Below are 25,677 nucleotides of genomic sequence, written 5' to 3'. Positions count from 1 at the left end.
TAGACTATGTTTGGCTTAAGGTACTTTAGTGTTGCTAAAGTCAGAGTGACTAAGTTTTGGTAAATGAAGAAGTACTAGGCACATTTCAGGGGAGGTAATAACGAGGACCTTGATAATAGAGAGGCAACAGTTTGGATAGAAAAAAAAAACATTCTCCTTCCCACCTATCTTGGCTGTGGTCTTGGATGTGGTCTGAGCTGCGGGCTGGGCTGTGGTCTGAGCTGCGGTCTGGGCTGTGGTCTGAGCTGCATTCTGGGCTGTGATCTGGGCTATGGTCTGAGCTGCATTCTGGGCTGTGGTGATGCTAGTAGTACTAGTAGTAGTAGTAGTAGTCGTAGTAGTAGCAGCTGTTGCTCTAGTGGCAGCAGTCGGCGATACTTGAATATCAAAAGAATATTTACAAGTAGGTATTTAGCGTGCAGTAAACATTAAAGAATGGAAGGGGCCTGTCATTGAAAGAGACTCGAGTCAAGACAAAAGACAGAGAGGAATGGAGAAAGACGTACAGCTTGTCATGGGCTTTGCAACCTTCCAACAGACTTAAGGGGGAGGGGAATATGGAGGGGAAGCAGGCAGGGCCGGTCCTACAGGTTGCGGGGCCCTATGCGAAATCGGATGGCGCTGGGCCTAATTTGGGTTGTGATAAGGATAATAAGTGAAAATTAAGATTTTGAATTAGAAAATAAATTTGTCTTTGCATTTTATTCATACTTTACTAATTGCAAAATCGTTGTCAAATTAACTTTACGAGCCATCTACAGTAGATAGTAGTTTTCCAACAAAAAAAAAAGATAAACATTTAGATCTGCCTTTTAGATTTACTATCGACTAGCAAAATATCGCTTTTGTTGTTGTTTTTTTTTTATATAAGAGGTCGAGATAGATTTAGATCTATATTTGTGTGCCAGTGACTATTGAAGTAAATTAAGTATTTGAAGTTCTTGTTTGGTTAAAATCCGGCTTATTATCACATTTTTATTAAATGAAAGCTGACATTGCCTTTTTTTTAAATCACGAGTATGATTTGCGTTTTCCATATTGAATGACACATCGAAATGACAATTTTGTCTGTTTTAAGATTCGCATCAGTTTTCAGAAGATTTTAATAATCTCATGACATTTTCATGACTTTTTCTTATATTTTATAATTTCAGGAGAATTCCAGGAACCCTTTAATAATTTAAACCTAGAATTCGCATCGCGCGGGGCCTATGAAAGCGCGGGGCCCACTGCGGCTGCATAGGTTGCAGTGGCTCAAGACCGGCCCTGGAAGCAGGACTGGATCTGAAAGTCTCCGAAACGTCACGAGCCACATCAGATGCCAGAACCAACTTTTGGTCTCACAACCGAGTCGGTTATTAGCCCATTAGGAGATCGTGTTTGCTAACGTAGATTATAAAATATTGAAGGCAAAAAAAAAAAAAGATAAATGTCAGCAAAGAATGACAATCAGTAAAACAAGAAAAAATAAAATTGTTTTTTCCAATAAGACATTATCTCCTGTATGCATCAAATCGCTCCTAAATGAATGTCAGATTGTTTTTAGAAGTGCGTAAAATGTGTCTGAACACCTATTGATTTCTTTAATTAATGGACTACGTGCCAGAATACCCGAAGATATATATCTCCATCTGGCCAAATTTAAAATGTTTTATTTATACTTTACAAAAAAAAAATATAACGGTCAAATTAGAGTTTCAAAAGTGCAGCTAAGAAGTTAGTAATTCTTTTCCAAAATATACACATCAACTGTCAAATCTCTGGAAAATTGTTAGAGCCATTTTTGATAATCCTGTCCATGTTCCATTTGTTTCTATGTTTTGCAGATGATAGTATAATCTGATTAGAGCAATTCTTTAAAAAAAAAAAAAGGCACTAAATTAAATATTACTTTTCGGGTTGTCTTTTGGACCTTTACTTCCGGTCTGGTCTTTATGTGGAGATACTGGATCAACAACTGAGGAAATAAACAAAAGTTGTGTTCATTATGAGTTGTCAACTCTCACTAATCACATAGTCACTTTTTGCAGCGACAGTTTCCTCAGTATCAACGGGTTGGTGTAAGACAGGGATAGCCAAATCTACGGACCCTGCAGACACAAACTTTAAAAAAAAAAAAAATATATATATATCACTGTAATGTTTCGTCATGTTCTTATTGCCGGAAGTATTCATAGATAAAAGTAGTCCACCCACCCGCCTCCAATAGCGTCTAACGGAAGAGTACTTTTAAAACAAGAAAAAAAATTCGTAAAAAAAATAATTGAATCATTAGTTTGGGATCACCTTTTAAATGTAAAAAAAAAAGGGCAAAGTATAAAATATCCCTTTTAAAAAAAAAGCTTATCTAAAGAAGTACTCCGTCCTTAAAACTACATCTACCAATAGTGTACAGGTCATTTCCCTTATTCGATATCAAAGAAATTAATGAATTACCAATAATTAATTGACTAGTTAGGTTTTTTGTTTATTGATTCATGTTTTGTAAGGTATAATAACTAATTGTTTAAAGTATCAACTTGATCGGAGAATGCGTGAGGGGGAAATAGCGTTAACAATTATTTAAGGGGACTAAACCCAACACATTTAGCCATATCTGTGAATACATGAAGTATTAGTTTCTCTTTTGCTATTAAACAAAAATAATGAATTACCAGCAATTAATTGTCTAATTGGGTACTTTTTAACAATTGATTTTAGTCTTGTCTATGTTTATGAATAATTGTTTGAAGTTTCAGCTTGATCCGAGAATGGGTGTGGGAGAAATATAGTGTCCACACTTTTTTACCAGACATAGTAAGTTGATATCTACTAAAATTAATACAACAGCCTCACTAAACAAACCTACTAAAGAAGTAATACCAAAATACCTTAAAACCTTAGTTATAAATTTTCAAAGCATTAGGAACAAAACAGCAGACTTAGAAATTTTATTAGAATGTGAGAAACCAGACATAATTGCAGGAACAGAAACTTGGCTGCATCCTGAAATTTATAATGCAGAAATTTTCAATAGTGATTATGAAATTTTTAGAAAAGATAGGGCTGATAATCATGGAGGAGTTCTTTTAGCAATAAAAAACACTCTTATAGCAGAAGAAATTACCTTACCTAACTCAAAAAATGTAGAATCAACATTTTGTAAAATTAATACCACCTCAACATCCCTAATAATAGGCAGCATTTACAGACCACCAAATTCTAGTTTAGAATACATGCAGGAACTATGTAATCAGATTACTACACTTAAAGAGACAAATAAAAATGCAGTTTTTTGGATTATGGGTGATTTCAACCTACCTGATATAAATTGGAAAACACTAACCATAGATAAACACCAAAACCTTAAGGACATAAATGAGCTTTTCATAGAAACTTTACACAACCTAAGTTTAGATCAAATCATTAAAAAGCCAACTAGATTAAACAACACATTAGATCTCTTCTTAACCAACAGACCTGGATTAGTAGTTGATTATGAAATTATCCCTGGTCTATCAGACCATGAGATCATAAAAATACACAGTCAGATAAAAGCAGTAGCCAATACAAAACCCAAAAGAAAAATCTTACTCTGGAATAAATGTAACCTAACACAACTACACCAAGCTGCACTAAACTTTCAACAAACATTCTTATTAGAAAAAGACATTAACCAACCAGTCGATGACCTCTGGAATTTCATTAAAAACCATCTTAAAAGCATAATAGAAAATCATATACCAACAAAATACACATCAAACAAAATAAATAAATGCTGGTTTAATAATAGACTAAAGAAGCTTTGTAAACAGAAGGAAAACCTCTATAGAAAATTTAAAGAAACTAATGCAGAAAGAGTTTACAAAAAGTATATAAAAATTAAACACTTAACCCAAAAAGTAAGCAGACAGTTGCAGAGTGAATACATAAACAATGTAATATCTAAAGATAAAAACAAAAACCTATGGTCATACATTAAGTCTAAGAAAATGGAAACAACAGGCGTAGCGCCATTAAAAGATGAACATAACATAATACATAATGATAATGAAACTAAAGTAAACATTCTAAACAAATACTTTGCATCAGCATTCTCAACCCCAGGAGACAAAGACATATTACTGAATTTGAACCAAGTAGACAACATAGAAGATATAGTAGTACAAGAAAATGGAATTCAAAAACTATTAGCCAACACCAAACCAAATAAAGCTTCTGGACCTGATGGTATTCCAGCTAGATTACTCAAAGAACTAAGTAATGAGCTAGCCCCAGTGTTCAAAATACTCTTTCAGGCTTCACTTAACCAGGGCAGAGTACCAAAGGACTGGAAAGAAGCTAATGTCACCCCCCTATTTAAAAAAGGAGAAAAATCTGACCCAGGGAACTACAGACCAGTATCACTTACCAGCATCACATGTAAAATCCTAGAACACATAATATGTAGCAACATCATAAACCACTTAGACAAACATAATGTCCTCACACCATACCAACATGGCTTTAGGAAATATAGATCATGTGAAACACAACTAATAGGACTAATTGATGATTTTTCAAAAGGTTTAGATAATAGTGAACAAATAGATGCTATCTTACTAGATTTTTCTAAGGCTTTTGACAAAGTTCACCACCATAGTTTGCTTAAAAAATTAAAATATTTCGGCATTAATGGTCCACTGCATCAGTGGATTAAAGACTTTCTGATAGGGAGAGAACAAACTGTAATAATAAATGGCTCTAAATCAACACCGATAACAGTAAACTCAGGTGTACCTCAAGGTACAGTCTTGGGTCCACTACTATTTTTAATTTACATAAATGATTTACCAAATTGCATTAGTTCAGGAACAAAAGTCAGATTATTTGCAGACGATTGCATAATATATAGAACAATAAAAACAACACAAGACACAGATATTTTACAAAGAGAATTAGATGAATTACAGAAATGGGAATCAAATTGGAGCATGTCTTTCCACCCAGAAAAATGTCAGTTGTTAAGAGTAACAAAAAAACTAAAACAAATTAATTCCACTTATCTTATTCATGGCAAACCAGTATCACAGACTAAAAACGCAAAATACCTAGGTGTTATAATAAATGAAAAACTATCATGGAATCCACATATTGATGAAACTACAAAAAAATCAAACAAAGCATTAGGATTTATTAAAAGAAATTTCTATAAATCAAATAAGAACATAAAACTAAAATGTTACTTAACCTTGGTTAGGCCAATAATAGAATATGCATCCTCCGTTTGGGACCCCTCAACTCAAGAAAACATTAAGAAACTGGAACAGACACAAAATAGAGCAGTGAGATTCATAACAAACGAATATTCACATTTGACTAGAGTAACACCTTTAGTAAAATCACTAAATTTAGAAAGCCTTCAGGACAGAAGGCTCAAAAGTAAAGTAGCAATCATACATAAAACACTGAACCATAATCTTCAAATACAAAAACAAAATTTAATAAAATACTCTGAAAGACACAAAGATAAAGGCACATTCCTCGTCCCATATGCTAGGACAAATTTGTACAAATACTCCTTCTTCCCTAGTGCTATTAGAGCATGGAATGGGTTGCCTGAGCTAGCCAGGAAAACCAGTGACTTGGCAGAATTTAAGTCATTGGTTAATATGCATGACTAAATGCATGACGCGTAGGACGTAATCATCTTCTTTTTTGAAGTAACGTCTGTATTATATAAGATAAGATAAGATATAAGCTTTGTAAAAAAAGTTTTCAATCAGGACTCAAGCCTCCTCAATGGGATTAATTGAACTTATACCACCATATCTGTCAAGTACGATTTCTTTTCCTTATAAGTTGATTAACTAATTCGTATTTTTTTATTATTATTATTATTTAGTCAAGTACAAGAAATAATTATATAAAATTTCATTTTCATCCGTAGTTGAGTGTGGGAGAAACAAAGTGTACAACTTTTTACCAGACAAACAGAGTAAGTTGACTGAAAGCACTTATAGATCCGTCAAGATGACTTCTTAATGTCAGGGGGCGGTATGGCGAGAGTCAATATGTTACATTGATACTTTGGAATGATAGTTATATCCCCTTGTTTATGTGTCCCCCAGGTTATGAATGTGAATAGTCTTGAGAGTGATATAATTGTGTGCTTTATTCGATATTAAAGAGTTTTTGGTATTTACTGAGAGCTGGAGTTAGAGTTGAAGTATATTGAGTATTAATTGTTCTTATTTACGTAACCACTAATGAGCCAAATAATAAAAAAGGAACCCGACATTTAAGAAAAAGAGAGAATGAACACTCCAATGCAATCATAAAGAGTGCTATTTAAAAAATGCCAGATTAACAAATTAGTTTTTAAAGAAAGTTACATGTATTTGACGTCTTAGCAAACACATGACTAGATGAAGTGCCTAAACATTTTTGAAAGCTCTTACTTGGATCAGACGTTGCCGATTGTTCTGTGGTCACTAGTGTTGAGTCTGTAGCAGTATTTGTATCATCTTCTGTAATAGTACCTTAGAAAAACAAAAAGGACACATCATCAGTCGTCTATAAAGAAAAAAATATATCCGTTCTAAGTAAATGTTTGTTTGTTTTTTAGGTCTGGTGTGGCTAATCCTGAGGATTCCATCTACCCGTCGCCTCAGTGTGGAAACATCTAGTAGTGGAACTAGATCTAGATAGGCTAAGAACCCCTGCAAGATACCTTGGGTGAGCATTTTGTTTTTATCTCACTCAGTATGGGGATGGAATAATTAGCCAGGACCCCAGTCTGAAAAGTCCGCCACGCTGTTCCACGCAGCGGGCCGTCATCAGAGACCCTTGGCTAGAGTAGCGGCCTTTACACGGAATAGTGGCGGTTACAGTAGAGGAATATGAGACAAGCTCCCCATGGATAGCGCTGCACTCGGCCACCTATAGTGGAGTGGACCCCGGACCGTGAGCGGTGTACGTGGTACGTCTACTTTCTAGCCCAGTCCATGGCCGCTACTACGGGAAGCCCTCACAGGGGTGAAGAGCCTCACGTCCAGCCCTGTTCGATGGATAAAAGCCTTTCTAACGACCAACGGGATAATATACGGCGCCGATTCCCTACTGGACTTCATTGAAGGTGTAGTTCGCCACAGTTCGTACATGTGTATGCGACTGTTTTAGGGCTGGCTGATAGAGCAGTTTTCTTACTCGTTCTCTTGACTAAGGCAGCTTCGTTTCTTTCGATCTCGGCGAGGTTCGTTACTGTACTACTAGCAAACCCAGTTTAAAAATTGTAAAGTTATCATTCCATTATCTTCATAAAAATAAATCACTATAGATCTACTATTTTTATTGTTTAGGCGGGGTGTAGTTAATGACATCGCGAGGTCTTCTAAATATATAGATCTAGTGATAATAGTCTATTAAAATTAAATATAGATAAAGATTATACTTTTACATTAGCACTCGATCTGCTTAGAAATGGTATATATATATCTATTACTTTGTCATTCTAGGTTTTCTGTTCATATTAAAGATCTACATCTATATAAAGACAGTCACCTTTTACTAAGAAACGCGTAGAGACTAAACAAATATATAAATAATACATGGCAGCCATTTGTGGTCTAGTCGCCATTAAAAGTCACACGTCACATCCGCCTTAACAGGAGTTAATGTCTTAATTTGTGTCAAGTAAAAAAAAAAAGTAATAATGAAAAACAAAACATAACATTAAAAACTTTTTGCGTGAACCATGGAACTATACTAATGGAACATGGAACTATACTAATGGAACATGGAACTATACTAGTGGAACATGGAACTATACTAGTGGAACATGGAACTATACTAATGGAACATGGAACTTTACTAATGGAACATGGAACTATACTAGTGGAACATGGAACTATACTAGTGGAACACAGCTTCGAGTTTTTATGAGCGGAGTGCCGTCGCACATATTTTGTTCGCGCATCGTACATCGTTAAGAAATCAATGATGATGTCAAAGAAGAAATCTACTTCATAAGCCACTTGGATCGATTTGCATTACACTATAGTTTATTTGATCTGTAAAACGTTCATCCATTTCTGACTATCTGATTTGATTGATACAATTTTCCTGTAGAAGGGATTGTCACAAAAGTTATTTTTTTAAGGCCACGTCGTTATAATAGATGTTTCCAGTACTTCCACAGCAGTGGTGGGTCGGACGACCGCATGCCCATGGTGATTTTTTATTAAATTTTTTGGCCAGCGTAACAAGAGTTTCCTCCCGTAAGCGCTATAAAGATCATCTCAGGTGACATTTTGCCCTCACTGTTATTGGGGAAAGTAGCTGGCAGCAGATGGTCTCTAAAAGAAACAATTGGAGAGCTCTCGTGTGCCCTTGCCAAACACAGACACAGAGGACGAAAAGAAAAAGAGATCCCCGACAGCAGGGCCGGCCTTAGGCCACAGCAACCTATTCAACCGCAGTGGGCCCCACACTTTTAAAGGCGCCACGCTAATCCTAGGTGTAAATTATTAAATTAAACCATGTTAATATCAGATATTCTGCGACCTCCTGATTTACCAAGAACCCTACCCAAACTGGGACCTGCTCAATCCGTTTCGCATAGGATCCCGCAACGTTTATGCCCGGCCCTGCCCGACGGACTACGGCTTTGTCTGTATTAGATGTAGCAAAATATACAGGGCAAAACTGGGAAGCACTACACTATTTTAATTGGTTTTACAATATCACAATTTCACACTAACTTGTTTGTTGACAAATGAATTACTGCCTAAGAACGTAACGAAAGAAGTTACGGTCCACTTCTAGGATGCAATAACTTAAAAATGTGAATATAAACGAGTTTTTAAAAATCTGTTACTGATGCTCAAATTGAGTTGCAAGAAAAAAAATAGATAGGCCTACACAAAAGTATATCTGCAATTAAAAGAATGCTAACTAAGGCAAAAGACAGAGAGGAATGGAGAAAGACGGTCGACGGGTCTTGCGTGGTGCCCCAACGGTTCTTTAGAGTAAGGGACAAGTAAAGGTAAACAAAGGAGGCACTACAGTGAGATAGGGCTGCACTTACATTTACCTGGAATAGTCCAAAACTGTTGTCGAAAATAGAATTGTTTTTCGATTATCTATCAACATACTCAATGGAGTAAGCAAAGAAATCGACTGCGTCTGGGTGTAGCCACTAGAGGAGACCTTCGCCTTACTTTGACTAATTTAAAACTTGACATTTTTAATATTGTCAGACTGCAGGAGGCACAAGGTAAACATTAGCTTAATTTCATTTCTTAAATTCATAATGAATCAGCAATAATAATATTTATATAAAAAATAAAAATAAAGTTACAATTAAACCGAAAATTAGTAGCCCTAATTTTCAATACCTTAAAAAAGAGGTCTATTCAAAGGATTTCAAACAAACCCATGACAATGAGATTAATTTCATACGTAGTCACTGCAAGCTATTTTGGCATGAATTGTGGTATAATATTTATAAAAATAACGATTTGATATTGATAGCATAGGGACTAATAAATAAGTGACATTTGATTCAAAGTTGCCTTCTCACGCTTTTACATTAGTATTGTTCTTATAGAGATGCACCGGCGGATTTTTTAAAAGAAAAAATACGAAAAGGGGGGCGGTCGGCCAAAAAAAAAGGTTGAAGACCACTGGTCTAGATTATAGAAAATGGTTGGATGGGCCGTTTAGTCCTGCATATGTACGCGATGTGTACAGGCCTCTAAAGACAAGGCTACGCCGTAATAGTTTGTCGCGACCTAGTTTCACTTGCATAGTTTAAACGATTTTTTTTTTGTTTTGTTTTGTTTTTATCTACCGGGGTCACGGACACACACACACACACACACACACACACACGTAAAAACTGTACCACTAATATACAGGGCTTGCAGTTTATAATCGCCCCACCGCCTCAGCGACCAACCACGTAGCTGCGGGCCAATAGGTTAACCCAGTTCTAGATCTACGTTCTGTGGCTTTGTTTGTGTTTTGGGAATTCGCGTGTTGTGTAAGTTTCAGAAGTGAGCATTTAATAGTAGACTAGCAGCAGCCAGGACATTGGTGAGTATTTTAGTCACACAATCTAGTTCTCACTCATTCTTGTCTTTTAAATACATGTATTTATAGACTACTTAAATTGTTTTTAACTAGCCAGCAGTGTAAACAATGAACATCAGATTTAAATCTGGCACAACAAGGTGTATGGTCCCAGAAAGTCATTCATATTGTTGTTTTATTTTTCTACGGTCTGTGAATTCCTCTTTTTTCTATTGAGGAGGCAGGGATCCTAACTAGGACTCAAATGTTTACTTCTTTACAAAACTTATATCAACTCACTGTCTGTCTGTCTGTCTGTCTTGCCAAAAATTTGCACACGTTATTTGTCCGACAGCCAATCTGGGATCAAGATGAAATTTTGCAAAATTCTTTCTTTTATCTGACAACACAAGAATCAATTGAAAAAAAAATAGATAATTAATTATTGGTAATAAATTATTTTGTTTGGTATACACAATGGAAAAAAAGTACTTGACTGGAGTGGCAGTATAATGTTGTTTGTTTTACATGTTTCGGATGTTCCTTCAGAGTTGAAGATAGTTTACTTCCTAGTCCAAACCTCCCGCAGGACGACGGGGGATGGGAGCGGGCAGGATTTGAACCCTCGACCATCGATAAATCCGAACGACAGTCCAGCGCACAAACCGCACGACCAGGTAGCCATCCTATAAGTTGAATTATTCTCTTTTATAGATTGTCGTCTGAGGCTTATTACAAATTTAAATACAGGACTGAAACAAACTAATTGATAGACTTAATATAAAGTTGTTGTTTTTTCTTTTGCTTGTTTAATACTTCTTAAAATTTAGATTTCTATCTCGCTTTTCTACTGTTCTTAATAAGTTTATTCCTTGGCGTCATTCACCCATTTCCACTTGCTTCATATTTCTTCCGCCTGTTGTAGGTCCTTGTAGGATTAGAATTAGCTCCAATTTTCTAGTAAGTACAAAAATGCCTTTCTTTTGTTCTCAATGGAATAGTCCTATAGAGGCACTCTTGTTCTTATTTCCTCCACCCCTCGTGTTTTATACTCAAACCAGATGCACTTCATTGGATCATCAGTTGTGGCCCATAAGAATAGAATACCTTTTCTAAGCCTCCTCTACTAGAACCATTCTATAGAAACACATTTCTTATTCCATTAGAGGCACATTTCTTATCCCATACACTAGAATAAATTCGTACAAGTTCTCCTTCTTCCTTAGTGCCATTAGAAAGTGGAATGTGTTGCCTGAATCAGCCAGAAAAACAAACAACTTAGCAGAGTTTAAGTCATTGATTAACATGAGTGACTAGATTGACACATGAAATGCGTAGGGCGTAATTTTCTTCTTATAAATGTTTTTAATATTACGTATGACGTAATACGTGAGCATGGCTGACCCACAGGGTCCGCCTCTCGAGTTAACGTGTAACCAAAAACTCTCGTAGTTTGACTTTAAGTATAACTTTGTTTAACTGTGAAATGGGACACTTGCTTGTTTTGTTACAAGTGATTTAACATGAAGTTTTAGTTCCTGTCTACGTGACTTAATTGCCCTGGCCTTGATATGTATAGCATAAACAGAAGTCCTGCAGAAGACGTTATGCCTCTTTTGATTGTGTGTGTCACTTCATTATACAAGTATTTTGTTATCTTTACCCTGTCCTACTTTCTGTGTAGCGTGGCATACAGCGTGCACAGACCAAGGTAGATGTGTAATGGTATTTGTGTATTGTTGTGTGCACTGCATAAGTGTATGTGTGTCTAGAAATGAGATAAAACGCACAGGCACCTCTGTGATGTCTTGACTTCCCAATCTCCTGACAGACCTGTGCGGCTGCTGGGGTAACAGTTTATCATTCCAGGTTTATTTGTTTACTGACATATAATGAAGTTTCTGTGTGGGTCATGGTGACCGAGTTAAAGGGCTTGATCTTGAGCTAAAATTGTGGATTTTCTTAAAATTCGGGATTATTAGAGTTACTGGTCCACGTAGATTTATGTATAGATTTATGTATAGATTTATGTATAGGTTTATGTATAGATTTGTAGAAAAGAAAGTACAATTGGGTTGTAGTTGTGCTGATTACACGACACCCTCGTTAACTGTTGGCCAACCAACATATGAACTATGCATCAGTCGAGAACTGTCATGAATCGAGTCGAACTTGTGTCAGTAGAGGCCGAATCATTGCTTTAGAGTTGTTTCTTCTGATCCTCCTCGTTTTTTTTTTTTTGTTTGGAGGGTCAAGCAGTAGTTCCGGTATTTAAAAAAAAAAGCCTCTTCTGAGGTATCTACCGTACATTATCCTGCTTTTAAAAAATTTAGTTCAAAAACCAATTCTGCTGTTTACTGCAGTTTATTAATGGAGCCCAGCGACTGTTACAAATGTGTAACCCCTCTTGACTACGCTCATAGAATTTGTTGACTGTAGTTTGTTTTATATTTTATATCGAAAGGGAAGTTTTATCGTCAAAACCATCAGTTGGGGGGAGGGGGGGGGTTGGACTAAAAAAAAATTCTGGAGTTGTTGTTTTTTTAAATAAACTTTTTATAGAATTTGGTGACTGTATTTTGCTTTAGAATAATATTGAAGAGGGGGGTTTTAACCTCAAAATTCTCTGTAGGGAGTTTTTAAGCTCAAAACTATATGGAGTGGGCTTTAAACTTATAGTCCTCTGGAGGGGGGGGGGGTTTAAACTCAAAACCCACCTTGGCTACGCTCATAGAATTTTGTGACTGTTGGGGGGGGGGTGTTTTTTCGGTTTGGAGGGGTTAAGGCCTCCTTTTGGCTATGTTAACGATATATATATATACTATCCCCTCCTTTGTGGTCGAAGCTGTAAAAGGACCTTGGTTTCAATCATTTGGTTGTGTAACATTTAGCTCTTGGGGATTATGGGCACGACATGGCCTAAATTGTGCCGATGTGCCAAAAACCCAAAATATCAAATATCGTGGTCGACGATGTACATATTTCTCGATTCCTATCAGATGACTGTGAAGTCCAGTTCTCGGTTTAAAAAAACATCGGTTTAAAAAACCGGCCGTACACAGGGCATGGGTAAGTTAGAATTACTGCAGAGAGCAATGTCTTCGATTCCGAAGAGGGAGGATGTGTTCTGTGTTTCACTTGACCACACAAACCCAGTTGCGGCCTACATATTTTTCTAAATCTGGCGGTCTTTTCGTCTTCTGCTCCTGTCCTCAATAATGGCTTTCCTTTAATAAATGAAAAACAAATGAACACATCTATTAGAGACAGATTATTATCTATGCCCTGACAATCAAACGATAAAAATCACATGCAAAACCCTGAAAACTATGTTACGTATAGTATACACTGTGATGCCCTATGCACGTGCTTAGAGTGCCACAAGATCGATGCACTGACTGCATTACATTACCAAATCCAATATACGAAATCACGTGACGTGTTAGTGCAAGGTCAACATAAAACTACAAGGCTGGCGAAGTGTCAATATTGACTGCGAGATAAGCAAAGGGGCACTATCGAGCTGAAGGACAGTAACTCTTGTTCTTAAGTATCTTACAGCCTCATGTCTGTGTCTGTTCTATTATGTGAATGTTTCTGTTGTGTCGAGAAAAGAGTCCTTGTAATCACAACAAAATTCCATAAATATCAATAAAGCAGTCTTAGTCTTAGTCTTACAGTAGAATCAAATTTCTAAGCTTCTTTGCTTGTAGCATAAATATGTTTGTATTAAGTTAACATCGAGATTCTTCTGTCTGTTTAGTTAGTTCCAACTCTCGTCCAATCATCCTCTTTCTCATTTCTTATGTCCTTTTTGTTTTAAGTGCCATTCTATCGCTACCACATTTCTCTTTTGATCAATTCACTTCTTTATCTATCATACTGTATTGTAGTGCTTTGATAGAACGTAACAGAAATCTTAAAGATCAAAGTATGAACTGTAGTATATTAGCGTGAGTAACTTTTAGTGTGCTCATCCACACTTTAAAAACTAAAGATCATTGATTGTCATGGGTAAATAGCGCTGTAACGGAATCTGTTAACTAGTATTGATATTCAGTTTGTTTTTCACAATCGAAAAAGCTAGGATTGTTTCATTTTTGTCTGGATGTTCAGAGTCTCTCTTTCTCTCTCTCTCTTTCTCTCTCTCTCTCTCTCACATTTTCTTTTACTCCCTCTCTCTCTTTCTCTCTCCCCCTCGTTCTCTCTCTTTTTCTCTCTCCCTTTCTCTTTATTCGTTCTCTCTATTTCTCTCTATCTTTCTCTTTTTCTCTCTCTCTCTTATACTCTTCTCTTTCTGTCTCTCTCTTTCTTCTCTCTCTCTCTCTTACATACACTCTCTCTCTCTCTCTCTTTTATTCTCTCTCTCCAAATAGTATTCTATTTCTCTTTCTTTAATGCTGATCAATGGACCTCATTCACCAATCGTAAACAAACATTTAGTCACGTGATCTTATTGATAAAACAACGGAAAAAACGGTCACGTGACAACCATCATGAATTAAACATGAGATCGTAAATTATATAGAAGAGATAGAGCACCACGTGGCTAAATGTTGTTTGTTTACGATTGGTGAATGAGGTCCATTACGATCTAATTTTAATACATAAGTGGCTGTCATGTGACAGTTTTTTTCTTAGTTTTATCAATATGATCACGTGAATAAATGTGGTTTGTTTACGATTGGTGAATGAGGTCCATTAGAGAAGTTGTTCTTCTCACCCTAAACCTTCTGTGAGGTACTCAAACTAAAGTCGCTCTTCCAATCTCTGTGAACAGAAACAGAATAAGTTATTCAAAGTTATTAGCGGGCCACTCATTGACAGGAGTAGGTATATGGTCGCACAGTTTTAACTCATCATTTAGTTGACCGTGTCAAGCTTCTCGGCCTGCCAATGACCTCTCCTGGGTTGTCCAACCGCCGAATCGACTTAACCCGGTTAATACTAACCTAAATAAAGTAGAACATCTTATTGGTCCAGATGTAGGTCATTATACAGTCACATAGAGTAAGGTCACCTTGACTTCTCAAGCTCGATGGAAAGCATAGAAAAAACAACAACAACACAATAATCCTTTGCTAAAGAGTGATGAAGCCGCCTAGTCTCAAGAGATTTCAAGTAGCCGTTATAAACTTAGACGAGGCGAACTCAAGTGGCTAATAAAACATAATAAATATATGCACTAAGAGAAACAATTTTCTTTTTCTCTTACATTGGTATAATAAGAAGAAACACGAGAATTGAAGCCCCAGAGGTGTGTTCCTCAGAGAATGTTCGGCAAGCCTTGATTGTTTGTACTCAGACTTACAGTGAAACATCAGAAGCCAATAATGGAACTATCATTGAATAACTTGCCTATGGGATCAGCATTTCAAAGCATGGATTTTAATAAAAATAATTATGATAATAAAAATAATTATGAAAATAATAATAACAATAATAATAATAAGGCTTATACTTATAATTATGATAATAATAATAATAATAAGGCTTTATCTTCTAGACAAAAGATTAAGGTCTGAAGTACTCGGAAGCCTTTTTACGTGACAGGCAGACCCAGCCGTGACCTACATTCTGTTCTGTTATATCAGAAGCAGACGTCATTTTTTAATTAATACAACAATATAAATGTTTATAATGTTCCATCGTAGAGGGATCACTCCCCCTCTGACATCGTAATTAGAGACCGCACGGTTTAATACATTTAATTTCGGTAAGTTGAAACAATTATTCATTAGTGATTTGGAATGCATTTCAATTGAATAGTAAAATGGTACAAGTCCCATGTACTCAGGTCTGTCAGATCTTGGTGAAACTGACAAACTGTAAACTCTTTTATTGAAAACTACGTTGACTTCAGCTCACTTGCATATAGAAAGGAGAGTTGTTTTTTTTTTAGAGCCTGCTAGAAACCAATGAACTCAACTAGGAAAAATATTGTTTGACATTCGTGCATATCACTGGAACATCGTATCGTATCACCGGAACAACGTATCGTATCACTGGAACAACGTATCGTATCACTGGAACCACGTATCGTATCATTGCAACAACGTATCGTATCATTGGAAAAACGTATCGTATCACTGGAACCACGTATCGTATCATTGGAACAACGTATCGTATCACTGGAACAACGTATCGTATCACTGGAACAACGTATCGTATCATTGGAACAACGTATCGTATCATTGGAACAACGTATCGTATCACGGGAACAACGTATCATATCATTGGAACAACGTATCGTATCATTGATAACTTTAGAAGTACTGATACTAAAACTACCGCCCCCCCCTCCCCACCCCGGCACCAAAAACAAAAGAATTGTGTTGGCTATATATTAAAACTAAGGAATACACACTATTTTATAGTTGTGGCAGCATCAACAACTTTAGGCACGGGCAACAGATTATGTCGGGCAGGTCACCTCGAAAGAATGCCATAGAACAGAGGAACAAAAGTGGTTCACCAGCCGAACCCAAAAGGCAGGCGCCCTAAAAGGCAGACCACGAGCTCGAAGACGTAGAGGCAGATCTGCAATAATATCCGGGCGTAAAGCACAGGATAGATCCATGGGCTGTAGTGCTAAGGCCCTCCATGGGCTGTAGTGCCAGGGCCCTCCGTGGGTTGTAGTGCCAGGGCCCTCCATGGGTTGTAGTGCCAGGGTCCTCCATGGGCTGTAGCGTCACTGGGAGGGATATAATAAAACCTTAATAAAAATGAAAAACAGGAAAACTGAGAGAGAGAATTTGAAATACAGAAACTAAACGATGTCAAGGACGCCATATAGAAAGATCACTGCTGCCAACTAAATCACAAAAAGTTCTTTGTGTTACACGTGTGCGAGCGAAGACATTTGATTCTACACTGCTGAAAAGTGAACACCAAATGCTACTATGGTTTATTCAAATGCTTCGCTTATCAAATACTTCCGTATAGTGCTCACCGGATAGACCAACAAGTGTGCACTTTATGGATTTACGCTCGGCATGAAAATCTCCCAGCAAATGTAAAATATTAGTAAGTTTGTTGTGTGGATGTCAAAGTGTGTTAGTCAAAATGTGTGTATGTGAGTGGATGGAATGTCTATGTGTGTGTGTGTGAGAGAGATTGTGTGCTCACGGTACGTACGTAAGTCGTAAACACTAGTTTAAAACAACAAAACGCAACAGGTCCGAGGATATTGTTGGAATAATTGAAGCAGAAAAAAAAGCAAGCATTCCACCCCCTCCCCTTTTTATAAATCCCCCCCTTCTTCCCCCCGCTCTTGCTTGACGAACGTAAGAGTGACGCATTTCCAACACGTGTTCCTCATCAATGTCTAATCTTACCCCCCCTCCTGATGTATGCGTGAGCAGTGGTCGCCGCCAGGTCTGGCTAGACTCACTAGCTTGTGTTTGGGCGGGATAGCGTAAGTCAAAGATAACCAATATAGCGATAAAAGAGAACGGGGAAATAGTTACTCAAATTTCTCCCGAGTGCATAATGCGCAACACGCCAGCAGCATTTAGCTCGGTGTCTTTTAAGACTATGGCTAAGACTGCTTTATTAATCCCTACGGAAATTTGTTGTGATTACAAGGACTCTTTTCTCATATATAGACAACACAACAGAAACTTACACATAAATACAACAGACACAACATAAAGAGTTCATTCAGTGACTTCACACAGGCATCTTGGTGCTTTTCATGTTCCCTGATCAACGAGTGGCGGTGATATAGTCTGACCGAGTGAGGCACGAACGAGTTTTTGTATCGCTCTGTTGTTGTTTAGATTGACAGCAGTCGCCCACTTCGCGACGACCTGACGTAGTTCTGATGGAGCTGGTGGCCGTTGTTGATTTTTTCCATTTTCCTTAGACACTTTTGTTCAAAAAGTTCCTTTAAATATGGTCATGTTGTGAGTGTCATTTTTGATGCCCTTTTTATGATGTTTTCTAGACGTCGCAACAGTTTAGATGAAGCGGGGAAAGGTTTCATTTGTTGTAAATTTAAAGCATTTGTATTGTAAATTGTTTATTAATGCGTTATAATTAAAATCATTCTTATTATTTGAAGTGTATAGTGATGCTAACAGTTTTTCCCATTCCTATTATTAGCTCACATTGGGGGATTAAATGGTGGAGGATGGTCGAAAACTCAAGGAATTATTTATTTAAAGCTTAAATTGCGCATACAGAATATATTGCTGGATAACTTAGTGGATAGAGCATCGCGCTGCTGGGCCGGCCGTGGCAATTGCGGGGCCCTATGCCAAACGGATTGCGAGGGGGCTCAGTCCGGGTAGGGATAAGGATAATAAGTGAAATTTAAGATATTTGTATTAGAAACTAAATTTGTCTTTGCATCTTAAACCTTATAATTAAATTTTTATTAAATGAAAGTTGACAATGCCGTTTTTATTTTTTGTATCGTGCGTAGGATTGGCGTTTTCCAAATTGAATGACACCCAAAAATCACAATTTTCTCTATTTTTCAGGAGATTTTTTATGATCTTTTATGATTTTAATATTTTTAAGAGATTCCCAGAACTTTTTTTTGCGATTTCTGGAGATTTTCATGATATCCTCGAAAATCATCAGGCCGAGGGAATATAAGTCATGATGTTTCATAGTTTACACCTAAAATTAGCACGGGGCTTATGAAAGTGCGGGGCCCACTGAGGTCGCATAGGTTGCAGTGGCCTAAGACCGGACCTGTCGCCTGATAACGTAAATATGGTGGGTTTGATCATTCTACTGGCTATTAGTTTTTTTTTTCTTTTTTTTTTTTTTTCATTATTCACTGACATATAAAATATGAATGATTCTTTTACTCTATTATTTGAACATACTTTTTTTTATTTTAAATTTTATTGATTTAATTATTCAGTGTTTTTTTTTCTCTAACAGAAATAAAGATTTCATCATTTTGTTGATTTAAAAGGAGATGGAGACTCCTATTGAACCTTTATTACCAGCATTTCATATATTGTGGAATACGGCTTTCTCAGATTACAGGCGGAACGGGCCCTACAATCCAGATTTTCAAAAGTTCGCCAGCCCACTTCAACAGCTCCACTTTTCCCGGGGTCTGCCTCAAAGGGTGGAGCACGACTTGAACGAAAACGAGTCCGGGAATGTTCAGGGAATCTCAAGCATTGACGAAACAGTGGTGGTGTGCACCCTGGACTGTGACAATGGGGACAGGTTTCTACGGCAGATCATCTACGAGAGCTCCAACAAGACCGAGTGGGCGCGAGCCGAGGACCACTTCGTGGATTGGCTGAACTGCGAGCTGACGTCGCAGCACTCTCAGAAGGTCGAGGCCACAATCTACATGTGCTATCTCCCTATTGACACAACCTCGCACGGGATTGGTCTTTGGTTGAAGAATCTACAAACAGAGGTAAAGGTTTGGGCTACTGGTAAAGGTAGAGAAAGAAGTGAGAGAGGGGGGGGGAGGGTGTAATAAAGACGATATAGTCCATAGAGTTATTAGCCAATCATGAGAGATCTAATATAGTTCTTGTAGTTAACTGCCAATCACGAGAGTCTTAATATATTTCTTAAGTTAACAGCCAATCACGATAGACTTGACTTGTATGTAAACTTTCAGACTTTCCATCAGAAACGAGATCATTACGTCTTGTCCAAAATCTTTTTTTTTTATCGACAACTGTGTTCAACTGTGTTCAACTGTGGTCGGGTTATCATCGTGTCGACAGTTCAAAGAACAAACCAGACAGTCATGCTTGTGAAATCGTTTATACTTCAATCCACCGCCTTTGGGGGCTTCCTTTTTTCTTGAAATCATTTCAGTCATCGTTTCAGTCAATGTATTGGGTGGTTAGTACAAAACATTAGATAGCGTTGTGAGCGAGAGGTCTCGAGTCCCAAACTTGACTGGTATTCTGACGACGTCTCTGTGTCCATCCTACTGACATTTGTTTAGGAAAGAAATGGCGGTTGGTCCTTGTCTTTCATAGATCTCAATAAAATAAATCCCATACAACTCCCCTTTTGTAGACACTGCGCCCACCCTTATGAAACCATAAACGATATCCTCTTTGAATGCCCCTTCCTAATCCACCTTAGGCAGACCCTACTTCCACTCCAGCCCAACATAACCAACACCCTGTACGGCAGTGCTGAACAATTGAAGAAAACAGCACACCATTTTTCCTTGGAACCGTCTGCAAAAGAGCTCACAGCTCAGCAGCAAAAAGTTGGCTAGAAGAAGAAGAAGAAGTCTTTCATAGAAATCGAAGGTCTGAATTTTGAGCTTGACTTTCCTTTAATAGAATAGAATGCACCAACAAAAAAAAAAGGTCACTCTATTGTCCCAAAATGAGTTTCAAAACAAACAACTTTCAAAGTTAGATCGTAAAAGATGAAGAATAGATTTTTTGGTTTCTTTTTCAACGTCTATAGGGTAAGGAGATCAAAGTGACCATCAAAGTGGCCAGTCTGACCGACATTGTGTCCAGCACCGACGAAAACCAGAAAGCCAGCGTCAGTTATCACAGGTGCCAGCACAATGACGTCATCAAGGCTTTAAGAAAACTGACCAGTCGAAATGTACACATTGAGGTTTGTTTTCGTACAGTTTGTTTTCACACTAGCTGGTTTAGCCCGTCAATCTGTGGGAAGGAATGTAAAATATTTGTAGTTTTATTAACGTTAGGGCTAGGTTTTTTTTTCCGGTCTGGGAACTTGTATATCTCCTTCATGTCACTGGCAGTATTAACGCAAAAGTATGTTAATTATTGTTCAGTCTTACAAACAGCACTCAAGGCTTCATTGTGCATTGTAGACAGAAATTTCGATGGCTAGGTAGGAACATTCAAGGACCGGATATGGCCTGCGGGGAGTAGTTTACACATCACTGTTTTATATAAGTATCTGATTGATATCTGTGTTGTAGTATCTATGTAAAGAATTTGCTTCCTACCATTTTTAATTTGGTAAGACGAAAAATGTTTAAGTGTTTGTTGCATTTCTTTCCCTTGTTACGGTTGCTATTTATAGCTTATATTTTTAAATACATTTAGCAAAGTCTTTAAAGATTTTGCTATGTTTTATCACGTAGTTTGTAATCAAATATTAAAAAAGAATTAAAGAAGTTTTTAAGTCCTAATTAACGTTTTCTTTAGATGCACTCATACAGCCTCGGTAAAATAGGTTTCACCTTTACCTGTAGCAACTTTGGGACAGTTAGTGGCCCTAGGCGAACTTAATGTGGTGGGCCCAAATGAAATAGAAAAATAAAATGACGCAATTTATTAAAAACCTAGTGTACTCCAACAATAACATAGAGGGCAAGTTTCGCTATTTCTTCTTAAAACAAAATTGTTTTGATTCCTGTGCCAAGCGCCCATCAGTTGATGGTCCTAGGCTGCTGCTTAGATTGCCTATCCCTAAGGCCGGCCTTAAAAATTATCTGTCGACCGTCTTTCTCCATTACTCTCTGTCTTTTGCCTTGACTAGAATCGCTTTCATTCATTAGTGTTGAAATCACAACGCTGTCTGCCTCTTCTTCTTTTCCCTGGTACTATTCCCGCCCTTGCAGGAAGGTCTTTGCAAACCCCGAGGATCTCGTAAAATGACCATACAGTTAAAGTATGCGTTTTCTGAATATGGTCAGCAGGTCATAGTGAGGCCCTATCGCCATTGTGGTTCTATTTGGAATTTTTTGATTTGTGATGCTGTCTTTGTAGGTAATGCCTTGGATCCTTGTATAGCATCTCGATTCCCTGGCTACTAACTAATACGTCATCTTTTGTCTTTTAGGCTATAACCTCAAAAGACTGGACACATCTTATGAAGCTACTGACTGACCGGACCTCTCTTCAAGCGTTAGACAAGAACCAACACCACGCCACAGAGGTTTTGAACTCAATCCTACAAACAGATCATCACAACTGATCATGGCCATCCACATACATGTTTCTTGAGGATAAATAGATTTATAAATATGGCAATACTTCAGACACCATCTGATACTTAATGATTGTTATTACTCCACTATTGTCACTATTGTCATCTTGTTGTCAACGTTTTGTTTTTTTCCTTTACGATTCTCAAGCTGGACTCACAGCTCACATCATTTCTAAAAAAAAATTTGTTAACTCTAAATCATAGCTCAAAGGTTAACTTCAACTTACCCCAGTTTAGAGATAAGAGTTTTTACAAGCATATTTTCTCCAGATTTTTTCATGAAAACACACACACTTTCACACACACACACACACACATGTAGGGATTTCATGATATTCCTTAATTAAGATGAGATTATTATGTTTTGTTGATAAAACGTATGGCCAGGTTGTTTAAGCTCTAAAAAAATATTTTCAACATTGGTAATATAACCAAAAAAATTTAAACATGTAAACCAATTCATCTCCTACAAACGTCAATTGGAACCTTCAGAATATAATAGGCCTATAATAATGTATTATAATATAATAATGTCTCAACATTTGGACCTAGATTCATTGAAAGGAATCTTCTTTTGTAATCCACTTCTGGAACTCTGGTTGTAGGTCTAGGTTGGGTTGTAGCTCCACTATTCCAACTAAATTGTTGTAGGCGTATTAGTTTCTTCATACAGAACCTCAATACAATCTTGAGTAAACAACTTTTGAAGCAAATATGAGCTGACTTTTTATTGACACTACTTAAGGCTTTCAGTTCCAGTGTAGAAACACAAAATGTTGAGCAGTTTAAACAAAATACTACTCACTTCAAGACTACACGCTTCCTTGTGTCTCTTCTCACTGGCTTTCATCAGCCAATCTCAGCTCAACTCCTCTGTGAAAGTCAAACTCGTCATTACATCAGAATCTATTCAGCCAATAGAAACTCGCCCATTCACTCCATAACACTTGCCACACTAAAATAATTGTCTATAGTACCTATACCTTTGTTGTTGTTGTTTATTTGTTGTTATTTTTTGGCACATGCCCCAATTCTGTTTTCCAAACGTTATCTCCATGACGCAGTGATAGTCATCCTACAATTTTTCACACTTGTATTTGTTCGAAATCATTAAGAAACAAAACAAACAAAAACAATACGAAAGACATGAATTCTACATTTCTAGACAAACTATGTTGCTTTTAACACCCTGGGTCTATGATCAATAGGGTCACCTGTAAAAATTCTATTGAAATCAATTTATTAAAACTGATGCTGTTGGTTGTTGTTTTATTATATATAAAGTGTTGTGATTATTACTTTTTGGTAATTCTCTTATTTCAAATTTGTCGTTTCGTTTTGTTTGTTAGTCAGTGGATCTCACTCTATAAGATATATTTCATAGACTATGCTATCTTTCTGGTAATTTTGATTTATTTAAATTGATATTTTGTTGTTTCAGAATCGGTTCAATTTGACAGAAAGTAGCCTTCAAAAACATTTATTTTCTTGTGTTAAATTTCTGAGTAAATGAATGTTTCTAAGATGAAGAAATTGATTATATTTGTACAGCCTTAAACTCTTCAACACGTTTCGTTTTACTGATCAAGTCAAATTTGTTTTGGATGCAATATTTGTCATTATACATGTGACCTTATCTTCCCACAACATGGGAGTTTTGACCCTAATCTAGTCAATTTTATTGTAGATTTATGTTTATATAATTAAATTATCCTTGCTATTCTTTAGCAGTGTCAATTTTTTTAATTTAGTGACAAAGATATTTTTTTTAATTAAACAAGAAAAATGATTTTGGCTGCACAAGGCAAAATCATAATTTGTGTAAGCGGCAATGCATAACTTGCCTAATTGGACTGTATCTTTGATTTTATCTTTTTTTCTCTTTTGTCTTTATTTCATTTATTATCAACATATTAACATGTTTAACAGAAACTGGACAAAACATGTCTTGATACTTATACTATGTAAATATTTTACCACCTTAAATGTTTTTGTTGTATTCTTTCTGAAACTGTGTAACTTTAACCTTTGTACTCTTGTCCATGACTTAGCTGTTTCAGTGGCTTATAGTGTTCTAGAATAGACTGCCAGGAAGTGTTAATACTGGACCAAACATTGTAAATGGCATTTGCTTGTTTTTTTTAAATGTCTTGTGGAAAGAGATTTCATAATCGTATTCAAAGTTTTATATGTCTTTTTTCTTTATGTGACACGTTCTAAGTTAAAGTTTTTAACATATTTCGATGTACAAAATAAGAGATGGTAAGGAACCAACTGGAAAATCGCTTAGTTTCTCAATTTTTCGTCACGAGTTCAAACCCCAAAGAAGCCTGGGATCAATGAACTATTTGGAAGCACCTGCAAACCTCTGATTGAACAATCTTTGTGCTGGCCACATGACATCCTTGTCAAATTTCATTAATAGAGTCTAGTTTTACATCATCGACTTAAGGAACATCAAGGTCTCAACGTGGAACCTTGGCTTTAGAAATCAAGACTATCCTATTTGTTCGAATGTATTAAGGAGACAGAATTAGTTTGAAAATAAAATTTTAAAATATCTTTTAAACTATGTCATTGTGTACTTCGTGTTTGTCTTATAAAATGTCCATGAAATTGTATGTCCATTGAGATTAAAAGAACCATCTCAGTATGTGTGTGTTCAACAAGACATGAACCAAAGAAAACGTAGACCTACCCTGCTGCCTATTGGAGATGCCATCTTCTTCTTTGAAGTAACGTCTGTATTATGTAAGTAACAACATTTTTGCTGTGCCAAATAAGGAAGTGTTGATACATATTTCAATAAAACTTGTAATGATTTGTGTACACTTTGCAATACCGTGTAATGATTTGTGTACACTTTTCAATACCGTGTAATGATTTATGTACACTTTTCAATACCGTAGAACCAAATTTTAAAGTTTTTTCGATTCTAGCATCATTTTTTTTATTATATAGTTGGCATCTGAGGGCGTGGTGGCTGAGGGATAATGCGCTCTGCTTCCGAAAAGGGGGTCACCCGGGTTCGAATCTCGGACAAGACTGAGATCTTTAATTTTGGAATTTTAAGGCACCAGAGTCCACCCAACTCTAAATGGGTACTTGACATTAGTTAGGGAAAAATAAAGCGGTTGGTCGTTGTGCTAGCAACATGACACCCTCGTTAACCGTGGGCCATAGAAACAGATGACCTTTACATCACCTGTCCTTTAGATTACAAGGTCGTGAAATGGGTCCTTTACGTTACCAGTTGGCAAGTGAAATCTTTCAATATGGCGTCCTTCACATTGTTTTGTCTCTTAATATCAAAATCTCTTTCAATCTCTTTTCATGTTCTCACTTTAACATTTCCTTAATCCACTTTCTTTTGTCTTTTCTCTCTTTGCGCTTTTATTGCACAGAGGGATTTCGTCACCTATCACTTAGTCTGTTGGACCGTTGGGGCACCACACAAGATATGTTGATCGTCTTTCTCCATTCCGCTCTGTCTTTTGTCTTGGATAGAATCTCTTTTATGTTATCTTCCCATCGCTTTCTCTGTCTGCCTCTTCTTCTTTTTCCTAGTACTGTTCCCTGAAGGAAGGTCTTTACGAGCCCTGAAGACCTTGTAATATGGCCATAGAATTTTAGTTTGAGTTTTTTTTTTCCAATCGCTGCACTAACTCTGTCTCTAATCTCTTCGTTTGTGATGCGGTCTTTAAATGTGATACCTAGGAT

General features: G+C 36.8%; 2 protein-coding genes across 2 annotated transcripts in view; one reads left to right on the top strand and one right to left on the bottom strand.

Moving 5' to 3' along the window:
* The window catches only part of LOC106077177 (uncharacterized), a 72,577-nt gene extending 64,957 nt beyond the window's left edge, over positions 1-7,620 (bottom strand). Inside the window, exons 1-4 of the mRNA XM_056011183.1 lie at positions 7,522-7,620; positions 6,420-6,500; positions 1,892-1,957; positions 165-377 (exon numbers count right to left, since the gene is read on the bottom strand). Coding sequence (XP_055867158.1) covers positions 165-377; positions 1,892-1,957; positions 6,420-6,500; positions 7,522-7,597 — 436 coding nt within the window. The 5' untranslated portion in view covers positions 7,598-7,620. The remainder of the gene's footprint in view (positions 1-164; positions 378-1,891; positions 1,958-6,419; positions 6,501-7,521) is intronic.
* A 2,269-nt stretch (positions 7,621-9,889) lies between these two features.
* On the top strand, positions 9,890-24,526 carry LOC106055149 (uncharacterized). Its single transcript, XM_056010124.1, has 4 exons — positions 9,890-10,056; positions 18,931-19,426; positions 20,452-20,610; positions 21,811-24,526. The coding sequence occupies exons 2-4, from the start codon at positions 18,968-18,970 to the stop codon at positions 21,943-21,945; spliced, it is 753 nt and encodes a 250-aa protein (XP_055866099.1). The 5' UTR covers positions 9,890-10,056; positions 18,931-18,967; the 3' UTR covers positions 21,946-24,526.
* Positions 24,527-25,677: the final 1,151 nt, after the last annotated feature.

Source organism: Biomphalaria glabrata, chromosome 14 (genome assembly GCF_947242115.1).
Source record: "Biomphalaria glabrata chromosome 14, xgBioGlab47.1, whole genome shotgun sequence".
In the NCBI taxonomy this organism is placed as follows: domain Eukaryota; kingdom Metazoa; phylum Mollusca; class Gastropoda; family Planorbidae; genus Biomphalaria; species Biomphalaria glabrata.
Note: the sequence above shows the minus strand (reverse complement) of the source record. Positions and strands in the feature narration are given on the sequence as shown.